General features: G+C 43.4%; 1 protein-coding gene across 1 annotated transcript in view; it reads left to right on the top strand.

Moving 5' to 3' along the window:
- LOC124140262 (NACHT and WD repeat domain-containing protein 2-like) overlaps positions 1–18234 on the top strand; it is a 36261-nt gene extending 18027 nt beyond the window's left edge. Inside the window, exons 14-23 of the mRNA XM_048396414.1 lie at positions 68–202; positions 699–825; positions 1558–1678; positions 2097–2265; positions 4683–4795; positions 9714–9951; positions 10493–10657; positions 10820–10983; positions 12613–12772; positions 15196–18234. Coding sequence (XP_048252371.1) covers positions 68–202; positions 699–825; positions 1558–1678; positions 2097–2265; positions 4683–4795; positions 9714–9951; positions 10493–10657; positions 10820–10983; positions 12613–12772; positions 15196–15332 — 1529 coding nt within the window. The 3' untranslated portion in view covers positions 15333–18234. The remainder of the gene's footprint in view (positions 1–67; positions 203–698; positions 826–1557; positions 1679–2096; positions 2266–4682; positions 4796–9713; positions 9952–10492; positions 10658–10819; positions 10984–12612; positions 12773–15195) is intronic.
- Positions 18235–19695: the final 1461 nt, after the last annotated feature.

Raw genomic sequence — 19695 nt, forward strand, 5'->3', positions numbered from 1 at the left:
GTGCCGTGGCAGCTCCAACTAAGCACGTGTCACGGTTCTTATTCACTGATCATCTGTGACTTTTCAGGATCTCAGCGTGACATCCTTGAGAAGTTCCACGTGACTCCGGATTGCCGCTACGTCTACTTCGCCAGCTTCAACAACGTCGTGGCCTGGGACGTGCGATCAGAGGATAGACACGCCATCCTCGAACATCATACACGTACGAATGCCATAGTTTTGTCTGAGACAACTCGCGTACAAAGAGTAAATGCTTCATTAAGAGGATTTGTTTGTACATAAATCTCTTTGAAATAACAAAGATGGTAATTCAGTGATCAGCTTTAAGGTTATTTCTGGAGATTTTGTTTTGGACCCACATAATACATTGTTTTTCATAACTCCTAGCATGCGCAGTGAAAGTGATTTTTTATCTGTAAAACCGGAGGAACACAAGTTTGGGGAACTGAACAAAAATGTTCCGCCCCTCCCACGAATATAAATGGTCAATGATGGTTTGTGACTTAAGCGTAAAAGAACGTGACCTCAGCATCCATTCAATAGTGACGAGGCCGTTGCACTAACCGATTGAGCGCTACGACTGTCTGAACACTGAGACTGTCATAGCTGGACGATCGGTTTGTTTGTGGACAGTACGGCCAACGAGACGTTTGGTTCGTAGCTTGCGACATCGGTACTAATGCTTATGTGTGTCGCAGGTTACCACGACGTGGCGACGGCGGACATGGAGTTGGTGGTGACGACGGGGGAGGACCACGTGGTCAAAGTGTGGGATATCAGCCGGGAGGCGACCTCAGAAGCCCGGGATGACGGATTTACCATCAGGTAGGTCTGTGCCACGGGGCTTTTACGATCACGTACAGGTGAAATGGGGTTTGACGTTGCGTCTAAGTGAGTGAGTGAGTGAGTGAGTGAGTATGGTTTTACGCCGCTTTTAGCAATATTCCAGCAACATCACGGCGGGGGACACCAGAAATGAGCTTCACACATTGTACCCATGTCGGGAATCGAACCCGGGTCTTCGGCGTGACGAGCGAACGCTTTAACTACTAGGCTACCCGACCGCCCCCGTTGCGTCTAAGATTATTGCACTTATATAGCGACCTGCATGCTTGTGTGTGTGTGGCTGCTTGTACTAGTCAGGACTAATGCTGTTTTTATAGTGCTAGCCCACTGGGCCGCCACACAGACTCCGAGCCGACCAGTCCTCGTTTGAGCCTACGAGGCGCACGTGCAGATTTCGTGCCATTGCGAGACGCACGTGCAGATTTCGCACCGTTGCGAAACCCACGTGCTGAGGTCACCGGTTTCATTGAACCGAGTTCACGACTGCAGGCGATATTTCATCTCCGATACAGGTTATACATTTGAATTTTATTTATTACAGTTATTTAATCAAAAACGTTGTCTAAGCGATGAGTCGGTTTATAAGTTGGACAAACCATGTCTACGGCCCCCTCGGGACGTTCCCTCATGTGAGAGACATGGTTTCTCCTACACGTAAAACCTAATTTAGATAGAGTGTGCCTGCTACATTTTCAACCTTCCTGACTTCAGCCGTTTCGCCGTCCTGGACAACCCCCGTTACGTCGTTCTATTCGGGGCATACGACGTCTCCCGCCGCTTCCTCAACGTGTACGACCTGGTGACGTGCTCATATGTCCGACAGATGCAGGTGGTGAGTAGAGAAACGTCCGGTCGGTCATGTCATAATGCTGTATTTCTAATGATCAGGGGGTGCCGTTATACAAAGCGAGTTTAGCGCAAAGGGAATCGTAACTCCATACCTTAACATAGGCTAACGATAGTCGTAGCGCTAAGGTTGTTTTGTACAACGGCACCCTGACCAATGATCAAAATCAGACAATGTTGTACGATTTCTGTAACTTCATTTCGAAAAACGACCGTGTTCTTTATCTTGTGTATTGAGGTTTGGTAGCTCAGTGGGCCATGCTTCATTATCTCGTCACATCGAAGACTTGGGTTCGATTCTCCCAATGAAAGCACTGTTCCAGATGTAAGGCACCATGGTATTACATCAATCTGCATGCGGCAAGTAGCCCATGTACAGTTCCATGTTTGATTTCGTCTTCCAGAATGCGGATATCAAAGACCTGGTTGTCCTTGACAACCACAGAGTAATGGTGAGGGTCGGCCGGAAGTTGAAAATTGTCGATTTTTCCAAGATGGCTGTCACTGTGACGTTTCAAGGGCAGCTGCCGCTGGGGTCTTACAAAGACTTCTGTGTAGTGAAGCAACGGAAGGGTAGGTGTCACTGGTGTGGGGCGGATGTTGGGCAGATGCAAGGCGATTGTTGGAAAGGAGAACGGGAGGGTGTGTATGTAGAAGGGTGTGGTGGATATATAAATATAGAGCAAGTGTGCATGGGTGTATAAATATAGTGCGGATGTGCACGGGTGTAGAAATAAAGTGCGGATGTGCACGGGTGTAGAAATATAGTGCGGATCTGCACGGGTGTATAAATATAGTGCGGATGCGCACGGGTGTAGAAATATAGTGCGGATGTGCACGGGTGTATAAATATAGTGCGGATGCGCACGGGTGAAGAAATATAGTGTGGATGTGCACGGGTGTATAAATATAGTGCGGATGCGCACGGGTGTAGAAATATAGTGCGGATGTGCACGGGTGTAGAAATATAGTGCGGATGCGCACGGGTGTAGAAATATAGTGCGGATGTGCACGGGTGTAGAAATATAGTGCGGATGCGCACGGGTGTAGAAATATAGTGCGGATGTGCACGGGTGTAGAAATATAGTGCGGATGCGCACGGGTGTAGAAATCTAGGGCGGGTGTGTAAGGGTGTAAATATATAGTGCCGATATGCACGGGTGTAGAAATACAGTGCGGGTGTGTACGGGTGTAGAAATATAAGGCGGGTGTAGAAATATAGGGCGGGTGTGAACTGGTATAGAAATATAGTGCCGATGTGCACGGGTGTAGAAATACAGTGCGGGTGTGTACGGGTGTAGAAATGTAGGGCGTCGGACACTGCACAAGGCCAGCCAGAGGGCCGCCAATGAAATATCTCCTAGTCAAGGTGTATGTAACCGTGCTTGTGTTGGCCGATAGTGGAGTAGGTGTCCTACTGGCCAAATAATCACAAACAGCTGTGGGGGGTGAGGCTGATGACGTTTATTGTATAAAGGTGCGAATGTACGCACTTAATTTCAGTCTGAAACAATAAAAGTACAACATAAGCAAATATAACATAGAATAAATATATACAATCCGTTATACATGTAGTTACTTTTTAAATTTCTAAAATATATATATATATATATATATCACTTCCATTAAAATGAATAGCATTTACTTTACATTACACAATACATCAGACGTATCCGTACAATACATCAATACACAGATACAAAATATATTAATATGATATAGAGTGATAACGAACATTACATACCAGATAGGTGATACCTGAACTGGTAATACCGTGACAATGATCGAACGGTGAATGTTGCTACTGAGAAATCTGCATAATAAAGAAATACAAATGCAGAATACTATATACAAGTGATATCCTATGGTAAAATAGTGTATAAAAATATATAGTACAACAGCCACTCATTTCAGACATACAACACTCATACACTCGCACTTACCAACATAAATCAAGCATACAGACATACATTTACTTTCCATTACTGTCCAGAGGGGTTTATATTACTTAGTTTATATATATATATTTAGGTTTTGTGTTTAATACTGTTTTATACAGATAATAATTACTCACTGAACTGTAAGTTCATCAAGCACTATAAATATATACAAGATGCATTATGTTTCTAATAAATCAAATAAAGAATGCATTCTACAATATATATTATTTCTAATCACAATAATTAGAAAACATCCATATATACAACATCATAAAATAAATAACCAACTAACCTTAAATATGAATAAATCCTTCTACAAATCCAAATCCTCACATAGAAATGAAAGCAGCAATAAATCTCGCAGAGTCTTTCCTTGAGGTGACAAATAGCAACTGATCTTTTAAAATTCAACAATAAACATTGCTGTAGCTATGGCCAGCTTGGCCTATCAACAAGACAATAGACTGGGCAGGGGCGCGCTGGGGCAAAGAGTGCTGTAAGTCAAAAGCATGCAGTGTGACAATTAGTGGAAGTTAGACTGAGAGTAAGCTTACTTAATGTTACAGTGCTATGGAATGAATGTTTAAGGTATAAAATACTAAGGTATAAAACATAACTAATATTATAACTAATAATATATTCTTATAATGATAATATCGTAACAAACTAATTAGTTAAAATGGTACCAAGGCCATATAACCTTACTACTTACTAATAAATCTTAATTAAAAGTATGTACATAAATGAGCCTGCCACATGTAGACTTTGAGACAAATAGAAATGGAGAAATGAAAGGAAGAATGGAACATTCAACATGTTCTTGATTAAACTGGTTTCATCTCATGGTGCCATTGCACAAAACAACCTCAGCACTATGACTGTCGACTGTCGTAAGTCTGTGTTAAGATATGGGTTACGATCACCTTAGCGCTAAGCTCGCTTTGTACAACGGCACCATGATATGCAGCCAGTTTAATCAAGGACACGTTGAATGTTCCCTTCTTCCTTTCATTGCATCCTTTCAAAAAATCGCATTTACTTCTCTTGTAGAGGTCGTATCCGTCACCAGGGGGCGCAGCCACATCAAAGTGTATAAAACAGCCACGGGAAAAGTGTCTCACGTGATCAAGTCCGAGGACGGACATCGGCTGATATGTGTTCTGGTGAGTGTGTCTACCTGTGTCTCTTGTATACAGTGTATCCGCACCGTGGAGAAACACTGATATGTGTTCTGGTGAGTGTGTCTACCTGTGTCTCTTGTATACAGTGTATCCGCGCCGTGGAGAGACACTGATATGTGTTCTGGCGAGTGTGTCTACCTGTGTCTCTTGTATACAGTGTATCCGCACCGTGGAGAGACACTGATATGTGTTCTGGTGAGTGTGTCTACCTGTGTCTCTTGTATACAGTGTATCCGCACCGTAGAGAGACACTGATATGTGTTCTGGTGAGTGTGTCTACCTGTGTCTCTTGTATACAGTGTATCCGCACCGTGGAGAGACACTGATATGTGTTCTGGTGAGTGTGTCTCCCTGTGTCTCTTGTATACAGTGTATCCGCACCGTGGAGAGACACTGATATGTGTTCTGGTGAGTGTGTCTACCTGTGTCTCTTGTATATAGTGTATCCGCACCGTGGAGAGACACTGATATGTGTTCTGGTGAGTGTGTCTACCTGTGTCTCTTGTATACAGTGTATCCGCACCATGGAGAGACACTGATATGTGTTCTGGTGAGTGTGTTTCCCTGTGTCTCTTGTATACAGTGTATCCGCACCGTAGAGAAACACTGATATGTGTTCTGGTGAGTGTGTCTACCTGTGTCTCTTGTATACAGTGTATCCGCACCGTGGAGAGACACTGATATGTGTTCTGGTGAGTGTGTCTACCTGTGTCTCTTGTATACAGTGTATCCGCACCGCAGAGAACCACTGATATGTGTTCTGGTGAGTGTGTCTACCTGTGTCTCTTGTATACAGTGTATCCGCACCGTAGAGAGACACTGATATGTGTTCTGGTGAGTGTGTCTACCTGTCTCTCTTGTATACAGTGTATCCGCACCGTGGAGAGACACTGATATGTGTTCTGGTGAGTGTGTCTCCCTGTGTCTCTTGTATACAGTGTATCCGCACCGTAGAGAGACACTGATATGTGTTCTGGTGAGTGTGTCTACCTGTGTCTCTTGTATACAGTGTATCCGCACCGTGGAGAGACACTGATATGTGTTCTGGTGAGACTGTCTCCCTGTGTCTCTTGTATACAGTGTATCCGCACCGTAGAGAGACACTGATATGTGTTCTGGGGAGTGTGTCTACCTGTGTCTCTTGTATACAGTGTATCCGCACCGTAGAGAGACACTGATATGTGTTCTGGTGAGTGTGTCTACCTGTGTCTCTTGTATACAGTGTATCCGCACCTTAGAGAAACACTGATATGTGTTCTGGTGAGTGTGTCTACCTGTGTCTCTTGTATACAGTGTATCCGCACCGCAGAGAACCACTGATATGTGTTCTGGTGAGTGTGTCTACCTGTGTCTCTTGTATACAGTGTATCCGCACCGTAGAGAGACACTGATATGTGTTCTGGTGAGTGTGTTTCCCTGTGTCTCTTGTATACAGTGTATCCGCACCGTAGAGAAACACTGATATGTGTTCTGGTGAGTGTGTCTACCTGTGTCTCTTGTATACAGTGTATCCGCACCGTGGAGAGACACTGATATGTGTTCTGGTGAGTGTGTCTACCTGTGTCTCTTGTATACAGTGTATCCGCACCGCAGAGAACCACTGATATGTGTTCTGGTGAGTGTGTCTACCTGTGTCTCTTGTATACAGTGTATCCGCACCGTAGAGAGACACTGATATGTGTTCTGGTGAGTGTGTCTACCTGTCTCTCTTGTATACAGTGTATCCGCACCGTGGAGAGACACTGATATGTGTTCTGGTGAGTGTGTCTACCTGTGTCTCTTGTATACAGTGTATCCGCACCGTAGAGAGACACTGATATGTGTTCTGGTGAGTGTGTCTACCTGTGTCTCTTGTATACAGTGTATCCGCACCGTGGAGAGACACTGATATGTGTTCTGGTGAGTGTGTCTCCCTGTGTCTCTTGTATACAGTGTATCCGCACCGTGGAGAGACACTGATATGTGTTCTGGTGAGTGTGTCTACGTGTGTCTCTTGTATACAGTGTATCCGCACCGTGGAGAGACACTGATATGTGTTCTGGTGAGTGTGTCTACCTGTGTCTCTTGTATACAGTGTATCCGCACCGTGGAGAGACACTGATATGTGTTCTGGTGAGTGTGTCTACCTGTGTCTCTTGTATACAGTGTATCCGCACCGTGGAGAGACACTGATATGTGTTCTGGTGAGTGTGTCTCCCTGTGTCTCTTGTATACAGTGTATCCGCACCGTGGAGAGACACTGATATGTGTTCTGGTGAGTGTGTCTACGTGTGTCTCTTGTATACAGTGTATCCGCACCGTGGAGAGACACTGATATGTGTTCTGGTGAGTGTGTCTACCTGTGTCTCTTGTATACAGTGTATCCGCACCGCAGAGAACCACTGATATGTGTTCTGGTGAGTGTGTCTACCTGTGTCTCTTGTATACAGTGTATCCGCACCGTAGAGAGACACTGATATGTGTTCTGGTGAGTGTGTCTACCTGTGTCTCTTGTATACAGTGTATCCGCACCGTGGAGAGACACTGATATGTGTTCTGGTGAGTGTGTCTACCTGTGTCTCTTGTATACAGTGTATCCGCATCGTAGAGAGACACTGATATGTGTTCTGGTGAGTGTGTCTACCTGTGTCTCTTGTATACAGTGTATCCGCACCGTGGAGAGACACTGATATGTGTTCTGGTGAGTGTGTCTCCCTGTGTCTCTTGTATACAGTGTATCCGCACCGTAGAGAGACACTGATATGTGTTCTGGTGAGTGTGTCTACCTGTGTCTCTTGTATACAGTGTATCCGCACCGCAGAGAACCACTGATATGTGTTCTGGTGAGTGTGTCTACCTGTGTCTCTTGTATACAGTGTATCCGCACCGTAGAGAGACACTGATATGTGTTCTGGTGAGTGTGTCTACCTGTGTCTCTTGTATACAGTGTATCCGCACCGCAGAGAGACACTGATATGTGTTCTGGTGAGTGTGTCTACCTGTGTCTCTTGTATACAGTGTATCCGCACCGTGGAGAGACACTGATATGTGTTCTGGTGAGTGTGTCTCCGTGTGTCTCTTGTATACAGTGTATCCGCACCGTAGAGAAACACTGATATGTGTTCTGGTGAGTGTGTCTACCTGTGTCTCTTGTATACAGTGTATCCTCACCGTGGAGAGACACTGATATGTGTTCTAGTGAATGTGTCTACCTGTCTCTTGTATACAGTGTATCCTCACCGTAGAGAGACACTGATATGTGTTCTGGTGAATGTGTCTACCTGTGTCTCTTGTATACAGTGTATCCGCACCGTAGAGAAACACTAATATGTGTTCTGGTAAGTGTGTCTACCTGTGTCTCTTGTATACAGTGTATCCGCACCGTAGAGAAACACTGATATGTGTTCTGGTGAGTGTGTCTACCTGTGTCTCTTGTATACAGTGTATCCGCACCGTAGAGAAACACTGATATGTGTTCTGGTGAGTGTGTCTACCTGTGTCTCTTGTATACAGTGTATCCGCACCGTAGAGAAACACTGATATGTGTTCTGGTGAGTGTGTCTACCTGTGTCTCTTGTATACAGTGTATCCGCACCGTAGAGAGACACTGATATGTGTTCTGGTGAGTGTGTCTACCTGTGTCTCTTGTATACAGTGTATCCGCACCGTAGAGAAACACTGATATGTGTTCTGGTGAGTGTGTCTACCTGTGTCTCTTGTATACAGTGTATCCGCACCGTGGAGAGACACTGATATGTGTTCTGGTGAGTGTGTCTACCTGTGTCTCTTGTATACAGTGAATCCGCACCGTAGAGAGACACTGATATGTGTTCTGGTGAGTGTGTCTACCTGTGTCTCTTGTATACAGTGTATCCGCACCGTGGAGAGACACTGATATGTGTTCTGGTGAGTGTGTCTACCTGTGTCTCTTGTATACAGTGTATCCTCACCGTAGAGAGACACTGATATGTGTTCTGGTGAGTGTGTCTCCCTGTGTCTCTTGTATACAGTGTATCCGCACCTTAGAGAAACACTAATATGTGTTCTGGTGAGTGTGTCTACCTGTGTCTCTTGTATACAGTGTATCCGCACCTTAGAGAAACACTAATATGTGTTCCAGAGAATGTGTCTATTGTATACTGTGTATACAGATATATTCCTGAGAAGAACAGTGCGATTTGATTGGACATCTATTTTTAGAGTCGTGTTAATCAAACCGGACTCAAGACGAGGCTAAGCTGGCGGATGGGTCCAGGGTATATATCATGATAAAATAGTATTATTATACACTGGATAATCTAGGATGAAAGCAGAACCTCATCTTTGCCTCTTGTTCGATGGCACACATATTGAACTTGCTGATTGCAAAATATACTGGTGAAGATCCCGATTAGAATAGGTCTCCAGCAACCTATGCTTGCCGTATAAAGGTAACCAATGGGATTGGGTGGTTTGGCTCTCTGACTTAGTTGATGCATGTCATCCATTCGTGACCAATTCGTGTTATTCCGGAACAAGCCGAATAGCAACTCGTGCCCCTCTCATGGCCATTTTGTGCGACCGGGTTCCGTCTTAGCGCAAACGGGCATACCTAAAACTATTGTCAACTCGTTGCGTAATGGTTCACATATATTTCCCCATATATTATAATTTTCACGTTTCGTTATATTTTCTGTGGTTCTCATTTGAGTTTTAGAGTGGTGACGAATGGCATGTCATCCTGCATGCTTGTCAACTGCGTAGAACGATGACTTTATGCGATATGTTTGCATGTGTCCCTATGAAAATTGTTATGGAGCTATTGCACTGTTTCTTGCACCTTGTTATCACTTTTGATCCTAACATACCTTTGTTTATCTAGATATTCTCCACTTATTAACATCTGACATCTATATTGTGAGTATTTGTTTTACCCAATAAGGCGAACAAGTCCGGCACAACTCTATTGGCGGAAACAGAGGAGGGGACCTACCTTGTGTTTGACCTCAACATCCAGAGATTCCGGTACAAGTTCGACCCCGTGACCTTGAACTTCAAAGAGACGTACACTGATGGTGCGTGCGTCACAGAAGATGGCCGTTTCTTCATCTTTAACGCAGAAATGATGACCGAAGACGACTCGGCGCCGAGCAAAATCTACATTTGGAATATCAACAAACGTAAGTAATCGGGGATGGAGGTAGCTTGGACAAAATATTCTGTTCCTAAAATTGCTAGGAAACATAATTTGTCTCCAAGCGCTGACTGGAAAAATAAGTTGTCTTTTATAAAAAATTCACTCTGGTCTGTTAGTTGTTGACATAGAACTCTAATTTCAAATAATGTCCTTACAAAATAGTTTCCTTTCTGCGGCATACGTGTGAAGACCCGGCAGGAGACATCGCTACCCGTCTGTTCATAGATCGGGGTAGAAAAGGTCTTCAGCAACCCATGCTTGCCGTAAAAGGCGACTATGCTTGTCGTAAAAGGCGACTAACGGGATCGGGTGGTCAGGCTCGCTGACTTGGTTGATCCCAATTGCGTGGATCGATGTTCATGATGTCAATCACTGGATTGTCTGGTCCAGACTCGATTATTTACAGACTGCCGTCATATAGCTGGAATATTGTTGAGTGCGGCGTTAAACAACAAACAAACACACTCCAACTATCTCTCTGACCCTACCTGGTCCTGATGTACCTGCACGACCTTCTTCCCTAGGTGAGGTGGAGCACGAACTGACTGATGCGGGAGCATACGAGATGTTCCTGGAAACTGGCGACATCTACTACAACACTAGCGTGGACAGCTTCGAATTCCTGCCACCTTCATCCATCCTCGCCAACCTCAACGACGGCCGCATGCGGCTTTTTGACACAATCTCAGGTGTGTCTCTATCTCATGAACGTCACGTCCTCTTTTCAAGCCCATAGTAAACACTCAATGGTGTGTAATCCTAATTCTTTCAATCAACATTGTAAGCTAAACACCCTGTATGTTATCTTTCTGTTGTTTATTATAATGTCTTGTAACATGTCGCCGCTGCAGGTAATATGACTATGACCTTGCCTGGCCATGCAAGCGCCCGGATGTGTGTACCGGAAGTTGGCCCGTATGTGTTGACACGCGGCACGTTGGTTGAAGACCGGACGTTCAGACTGCTGGACCGGAAGACCTTCCAGAGCGTGGCCACTTTCACGCCGGATTTCAATGTGAGTCTTTGTGACACTTAGCTGGTAGGTGTTCTGATCGTGGGTTCTTATCTCGAATAAGTCTCGGTAATGATCATTGGTTTGTTTGCACTGTGTTTTAGCAAACTGGTAAACATTTGCGACTTGCGCTCCAAATACGCGTCCTGTTACCCTGGGGTCAGATCTGTATGCCACATCTGTGAGTCTGACCTCGGGGTGCTTCATGGGGTGCTTCATAGGGTGCAGGGTAGACTGTTAGAGGGGAAGACCGAGAAGATAAAGTGTTTACTCATAATCCCGAAAGCCCATGTTAGATTAACATGGGTACAATGTAAGAAGCCCATTTCTGGTGTCCCCTGCTGTGATATGACTGGAATTGCTAAACGCGCCGTCAAACCATACCAACTCACTTACTTGCATCTGTATTGTCAGTCCCAGTCACTGAAGGCGTAACCAAGGCACAATATTAGGCCCTAACCTTACCTTTATTGTGGGTACTTAAGTAGTTACGCTGAAACTATTTTGAAATGGTCAAAGTGCTGACGTCTTGTTTGATTGTGTAGGGATGTGTGCCCCTGGACGTCAATGGTCCAATCCAATATGTAGTTTAACTTGGTTCCATCTTAGGGACCGATTTCAGTTGGGAGATGAAGATTTATAATAAAGAAACTTGTTCTATAGGAAATACCATTGTTCTCAGATTTTACAGACACACACACACACACATGCAGTCTAACCTGAAAAAAAATGTGTGTTGTGAAAACAAAACCCAACCCCAGATAATGTGTGAAAACTGTGCCATGCCACTTTTCCCAGATTAAGATTTCTGGTTTTACAGAACCATTTCCATGTTGGTGCTTTGTACCAACGTCTATAACCACGTTGGTCTCTCTCCAACATTATACTGACATGAATTACACGGACAGATTAGGTATTGGGTTAAGTGAGGGTGTTGATCAATGAGTTGTCAGATAAAAGAGTTGTCAGATAAATGAGTTGTCAGACAAATGAGTTGTCAGATAAATGAGTTGTCAGATAAATGGGTTGTCAGATAAATGGGTTGTCATATAAATGAGTTGTCAGACAAATGAGTTGTCAGACAAATGAGTTGTCAGAGAAATGAGTAGTCAGATAAATGAGTTGTCAGAGAAATGAGTAGTCAGATAAATGAGTTGTCAGACAAATGAGTTGTCAGACAAATGAGTTGTCAGAGAAATGAGTAGTCAGATAAATGAGTTGTCAGACAAATGAGTTGTCAGACAAATGAGTTGTCAGATAAATGAGTTGTCAGATAAATGAGTTGTCAGATAAATGAGTTGTCAGACAAATGAGTTGTCAGACAAATGAGTTGTTTGGTTAAACGCCCCCGTGAACAGTATTTCAGTAATATCACGGCATGTGAGCTAAATGTGGTGGAAAGACCGAAGTGATGCAGGTCACAGATGTTTACACTTGTAGACACACGACCACAGTCGTGACAAACAAAGAAACATAATGAAGGTCAAATTGGGAATTCGAACTCACAATCGTAGGTGTCTTGCAAACTCTGCACGCGAATTGCGGCGCCTGAGACGACTGGGCTTCGCTTGTCGCCCAGTCAGTTACTCTAACATAATCACCCTGACCCCCTTCTCACGTGATGCTCCACAGTTGGCTGAGCTGTTTCTCACCAGTGACGGCCACCACTGCGTCGGCTACTTCCCTAACTACCCCGACCCCGTGCTGTGGACGCTACGGGACACTAACGCCCAGAAACAACAAAAGGGATACAAGCCTCTCTCCGCATTCATCAGTATCTATGGCGACAAAGGTAAGGTCATATTGAAAGTTTCTCTCATCTTTACCCTTTAAGGGTATCTTTAACCGCATTGCTCCGCATTCATCAGTATCTATGGCGACAAAGGTAAGGGCACATTAAGATTTCTCTCATCTTTACCCTTTAATGGTATCTTTAGCCGCGTTGCTCCGCATTCATCAGTATCTATGGCGACAAAGGTTAAGATTTCTCTCATCTTTAACCTCTAAGGGCATCAAAGTTTCTCAGCATTAACTGGTATCTATGGCAACAAAGGTAAGTGCATCTTAAGTTGTGTCTCTCCGCGTTCATCAGTATCCATGGCGAGAAAAATAGGGGCATGTTCATTTGTTTCTCGCCTTCTTCATCAGTATCCGGGCGCAGTATCTATGGAAACAAAGTAAGGTCATAGTTCGTTGTCTCTCCTTGTTCAACGGTATCTATGGTGATAAAGAAGATGGGGCATATAGTTGTGTCTCTCCACGTTCATCTATGACGACGAAGGTAAGGGCATATTTAGCTGCGTCTCTCGACCCTTGAAGATCCGGGTCAGAATAGGTCTTCAGCAACCCATGCTGCCGTAAAAGGCAACTAACAGATCGGCTGGTCAGGCTCGCTGACTTGGTTGATGCATGTCGTCGTATCCCAAATCGCGTAGATCGATGCTCATGATGCCATTCCCTGGATTGTCTGGTCCAGAATCGATTATTTACAGACCACTGTCATATAGCTGGCATATTGCTGAGTGCGGCAATAAACAACAAACAAACAAACAAACAAACATAAAGTAGTGTCTTTCATTTGTTCAGCGGTATCTATGACGACAACGACCATAACATCTTGAGTGGTCTCTGGTAGATGTGTAACCTTCTTCATGAGCAGCCTCTCGAGAATACGATTCCCTCTAAATGGTCGAATATGATATATAACATAATCAACGCGAATCTTAGATTCGAACCTAGGATCATAGGTGTCTGACACGCCTAAGGGACGCAACTCTGCTTACCAAATTGCAGCATCTTAGACGACTGGGCCATCTGTGCCCCCTTTTGAAGTAAGAAAATACATCCAGCCACATTCGTTTGGAAACCTGTGATTCGAGCTGACGTTTTTATAGGGATTAAAGCATTATGGTGAGGTCAGCTGAGCCAGGAATCCACTGGCCTACCAAAAAACGTTAAAGGATGGTACTTGTTGTTATCCTGTGTGGCGCTCGGCATTTAGGGGTTCATACAAGTACAGGTCGGCGCGGAGTCAGCATACTGTGTCTGGGTGGGGTATTAATGTTAAACTGCGGCATGGTATCTCAGTGGCTAGCACTTTAAAACCGGCATTAGTCCGGATAGTACAAGCAGAAACAGCTGATTCTATGCCAGGAATTCACTGACCTTTCTGAAGGTGCATTTTTAACAAGTGATGCTGACGCAACTACAGGTCATCATGCAACATTATAGAGAAATTTTATACAAACAGTGAGTCTATAACATGGTTTAGGTCGGAGAAATCGCTCGAATCTGTTAGTTCCGGAAGTAGAATTAACTCGTCCCTTAGGGCTCAGCACAGATTTTTACTGCCGTCCTTGATAGGACTATTTCCAATTAATTGTTTTCAAAAGTCTGATCACGGTCCTGTGATTCGTGGCGTGAAATTCACAAATCAGATATTGTTCAGGAAGCGTCCCGATTCAGCCGCTCCGAGCCGAATTCGTCCCGATCTCCCGTTCTCAATCTGAATCTGATCTGATTTGTATCTTCCGCATGGTAAAAAACGACCGAATCTGTCCCGACAGCGTCCCGATTCTCCCGAATGCGACCAACAATGATCGGACAGTGAACCGACAAAGACGGTTCGCATTCGGCAAGATCTGGACGTAATCTGGACTCAATCGACAAGAAACGACAGTGAACAATTCATGCCCGTTCATCACTACAGCGTCCCTATCCACAGGACACCGTCTAGAGAACACAGGACATTGTTACGATTTTGATCCGATACAGCAGAATCTGTAACGACATAATCACAATTGTAATCCGACTAGACAAAATCGGCTGAGTTTCCGGAATGGTACGTGACGCACAATACTGTCGGGAGTGCTTGGTCGACCTCTCGGGACCTTTCCCAATCCGTAGGACTCTGTTACGAACGTATACGACTGCGTTCAGACAATGATAGGACATTCCAGATCACTGAGGATAGTAATCCGACTTTTTCAATTTTCATGTCGTAGCGCTGTCTGATCTCAAACGGGAGCCATAATCGGCTCTGTGTGAACCTGGCCTTAGGGGTTTGTTGATTTTACTCATTTTAGTCAACAAAGTCAACAGATTCTCATGATTGCTCCATTACGTAATCAAACTGAGTGGTAATATATTGTGTCCTTGGCAACACATCGCCGTATATGGTAACACTTATGACGCGTATCTGTGCCTGTGTTTCAGCATCTGTCATTGTGGCGCACCTGGAAACTGCCAAGGACAATGGGGACGACCCAGCCGACCCCGACACCGACGTGGACGAAACAGAGGACGACGTGATCGACGAAGACGACGCGGATTTTGATGAAGACTGGTTTTGATCCACTAACCGCTTGGGGACGCCTCCATGGATTAGTGGTAGAGCGGAAGGCCAGGGGTTCGATCCCCGGCTGCGTCATACCGAGAGACGTTAAAGGATGGTACTTGTTGTTATTTGTTGTTACCCTGTCTGGCGCTTGGGGTTAATACAAGAACTGGTCGGTTCGTAGTCAGAATACTGTGTCTGAGTAGGGTATTCATTTTACACTGTGGCATGGTATATCAGTGGGCTGGCACTACAAGCAGCCACACACACCCACACACACCCACACACAGCCACACTCACACGTGCATGCACGTCCCTATAAAAGTGCAATAATCTTGGACGGGACGTTAAATCTCATTACACCTCACTTCATCTCACTTCATCTCACTAACAGCTTGTTCTAATACGTCATTATCTGACAGAGATACTGCCGATATTGGCGACGTTAAGTAAATTGCTGGGCAAAAGAAAGCAAAATACTTGAAAATTTGATTTAACCCAAAAGTTGCAAACGTTATCAAAACGTTACTAGGCTGAAAACAGCCCCTAAACACTGCTAAAGTAGAGTCAAAAACACAAGTATGACACCGGTATTAAGTACACATCAATCGAATAACCATTTTGTCTTTGATTTTAGCCACCATCAAACATGGCCGGCAGTGTTTTAAATATTACTCATTTGGTGCTGTAAAAATGTACATATCACATAGTTGATACTGTACAGTATTTGAGATATGTACTTGAAGAACTATTAGTTCCTGTGTAATATCTGATATATAAACTGTTGTTATGATACGAGATACGCATAATACTTGTTATTTGTATATGCGTGAATGATAAGTGACATTGTATAGTCCTTTGGACGAGAACATTTGATATGTCATTTGTTACTTTACAATGTTTGTGATATATGCATGTATTTGAGATCTGTGATATTGCATATATGTTTTATGTAGGCATAGTTGTTATTCGTTGTTTGACAATACGGTATTCGTTACTTGACAATATGTGTGATATATGCATTGTTGGTATTCGTTACTTGGCAATCTCATTGAAATCAGATCTTAGTTCTCGCTACCATTCCAGATTTTTTAAATCCAGTATACATCAAAATATGTTTTGAAGCGTAGTAGCCAGTTTGAAACTCGGTAAAGCACGATAAAGCTGCATTCTGATTGGCTATTGTCGACTTCTTGGTAGTCATTCCATTGGTCGGTCAAAGTTCGCGAAAGGTCGGTCTGACGTGACCCGTAATGGGATGTCCTCAGATCTTTGTTTAGCGGTAGCGAGGACTAAGATATGATTTTAATGAGAATGCGTTACTTAGTAATATGTGTGATATGTGCATTGTTTGTACTTGTTACTCGACAAAATGTAATGATGTACAGTACCTGTAGCAGAGGCGTGGGCAAATTACCATACCTGTTGCAGAGGCGTGGGCAATATGAGATATTGTTATAAATTAGTAAGTTTATTTCTGTTTTGTAGGCCATCGGCCCATGTACGAAGTTGTTACAACAATATAAGGGTAGCGCCCGAGGTCTTCCATAACTGCCCGACAAAGGACGTGAAAAGACCGAGGGCTTCTGCAAATGATAATGCCCTGAAAAATAGCGTTACAGTTATTATAGCTAAAATGGATAGAATTTGTTATCAAATAAAAATAAACAGCAATATCGGTTTCGAAACATTTACTGCAATCAACACACAACGATTGTCAGTGATCCACTTTTAAAAATATGAAAACGTCACAGAACGAACCAGATGAGGCCACTATTTAACATCAATATGACGTCACCTAACAACGGGCGTGATAATGGCCCGTCGTCAAGCAATATAAGGGCAGTATTAGGGTTACAGTGGCCCGCTCTTTTCTGATAACATGCGGACGGTTTAATGATAATTCTAGCCATCATTGCTATAATATGTGATAATGTACAGTATTTGTAACATCAGCGTGGGATATATGAAAACTGTGTAACAGTTCTGATCTGTGGCGTATATGGGACATAATCAAAATACTTCCCAAACGGCAACACACCGCGATGTTACAACGATGTTGTAAGATAACGGATTGGTAACGTCATGATATAACGTTGTCACGAGGTTGTACGACTGTGTAAGTATACGTAACTTTATTACGTAAGCTACGTACCGTTTAATGGAAACTATAACTCTCATGTTAAATTACGTTGTTTAAATATTGTGCACCAATCATCCGCCGACATGTTTCTTGCAACGTTTTAGAAACGCTGGAATGTCTTGTGTACAAATAGCAACTTCACTTATGCAGCAATACAGCACCAATTTACAAGGACTCCATTCTACATTATATTTTCATCTCGTAAGTTTACACAATAAGGTATGGTAAATGCCTCCTCCCATGTCAACTTAGTGGCAACACAATTGTAACATTATATCGTTCTGGCATGACGTTGTTTAGACGTTGTGCGTCAAACATCCAACAACGTTCTCGCAGCAACGTTTGGTACTGTCTGTTTCGACGAATGTAGTAAAAGCAATGGGGACATTGGTATCATCGGCATTTCTGCAGAAAACAATGCAACAACGTGTAATATAGTGAGTGAATGTTGTTTTACGTGTATTCTTATGTCAGTGAATGAGAAGTCCTGCAGTGTACCATGACAACAGGTGTAACATAAACTCGCAGCTCAACTCATGTTTCTTAAAAGTTAATAAATGTATTTTTTTATATATCTATTATGTTTTTTCTATTTCTTTTCACACTGTAAATATCGAGCTTGGGTGACGTAGAGGAATACCACCAGACAACAGTCTTACATGCAGGCAATGAGCATTGTGCATACACTGGTAGTAAAGAGTTAAAATACGTACTTTATTTCAGATCCCAATTCGAGGTAACGAACTATTTCGAAACGAAATCATACATGAACTCAAAGACTATCGTTATACAATCTCGTTAAAATCAGACCATTTACTCCTACAGGATAACTCACCATGGGAGGTAGCTTCAGGTGAATCTTCTAATCAGTCAATCCGCATCGATGTTTCTAAAATCCTGGTACGTATGAGCTAATCCTGACTCATTTCTGTATTTTGAAAAACGACCAGTTCCGAATGTATATAATTAAGGCCGCGCCATGAAATCGTTGCGGATATGATAATATACACTTTGTCGTTTCTGACGCCACGGTATCTACATTCATCCGGGAATAACACTGAAGAAATAGTCGTATTTTGTTTTGGTTTATTGAAAAAAAAATCAAAATGTATTAACCTATGTGTTAAAACAATAAAGCCGATGTGTTTTTGAAAGCTGCTATTTGATTGGCTCAAGAACCCATGCATTCATCATTTAGATTGGGCGGTCAAAGTTCGTGACCTATGGAGGTGACGTTAGATTTTCACACAGATAGGTATGGTATCGGGGTAAAAGATATGATCATATTGAGATTGATCGATATATTTCCACACGTCCACTTCATGCATCCAACACTGCCTCCACGTCATGTCGACTAAACTACACTAAATGCAAACCATACATCTACTCGACTGAGAGACCCAGAAGATCCGGGGCAGAATAGGCCTTGTCCCATGTATTTATTTTTCGGGAGATTTGATACACTTCGCGCACAAGTTTTAAAATACAATCTGGTATCCCTTTTCCGTTTTGTCCACACCAATCCTTCACCTGCTGCAACGTTTCATATCCATTTCTTCAAGTCCGAGTATTTACGATCTCTCCAAACACTTCGTCTATTTACCTCAGTCCAGAAGAATTTCCAAGCAGTGTTTTCGAGTTGACGAATTTCTGTAACATGGTGGCTGCATCATTCCCTAACTGCGATTGCTTGTTCTGTGTCACGCATGTTTGACAAAAGAAGTGTGAACATGCATATTCGGCTTCATCTGGTTCCACAATGAAATATCGCCGTGACACTGATTCCCTTATCCCAAGAATCGGCACTGAATTTGTCAAAGTTTCTGTTGCACTTGCAAGGGCGGGAAGAGAGGCGCTATCTTGTCGATTCGAGTTGACGGTCGGAACGTCATCATCTTGAATTGGAACTTTCTTCACGTTAAAGTCACCAATGTCATAATCTAAATGACCAAAGGCTCCCTGATCAACTCTCCGTCAAATTAAGCGTCACATGAAAAGTTTTGTTGCTCATATTGAAGACAAACGAACCAGCAAAGTTCTTGACAGTTGTAAGGGGATGCGCTCATGGGGCGCGGTTGCAAGAAGGTCGCGTGGTCAGAAAGGGGGAAAAGAAAAAGTTTTAGAAAGTAATGAAAGAAATCCGCAGTGCAATCAAAAAGTACCATGTACAGGATGTTTTTTAATAGCATCTAATCGTATTCACGATAACATATCTTTTCTAAAAATGCAAATTGAT

The sequence above is a fragment of the Haliotis rufescens genome, unplaced genomic scaffold, assembly GCF_023055435.1.
Source record: "Haliotis rufescens isolate VD_foot unplaced genomic scaffold, xgHalRufe1.0.p SCAF_15, whole genome shotgun sequence".
NCBI lineage: Eukaryota > Metazoa > Mollusca > Gastropoda > Lepetellida > Haliotidae > Haliotis > Haliotis rufescens.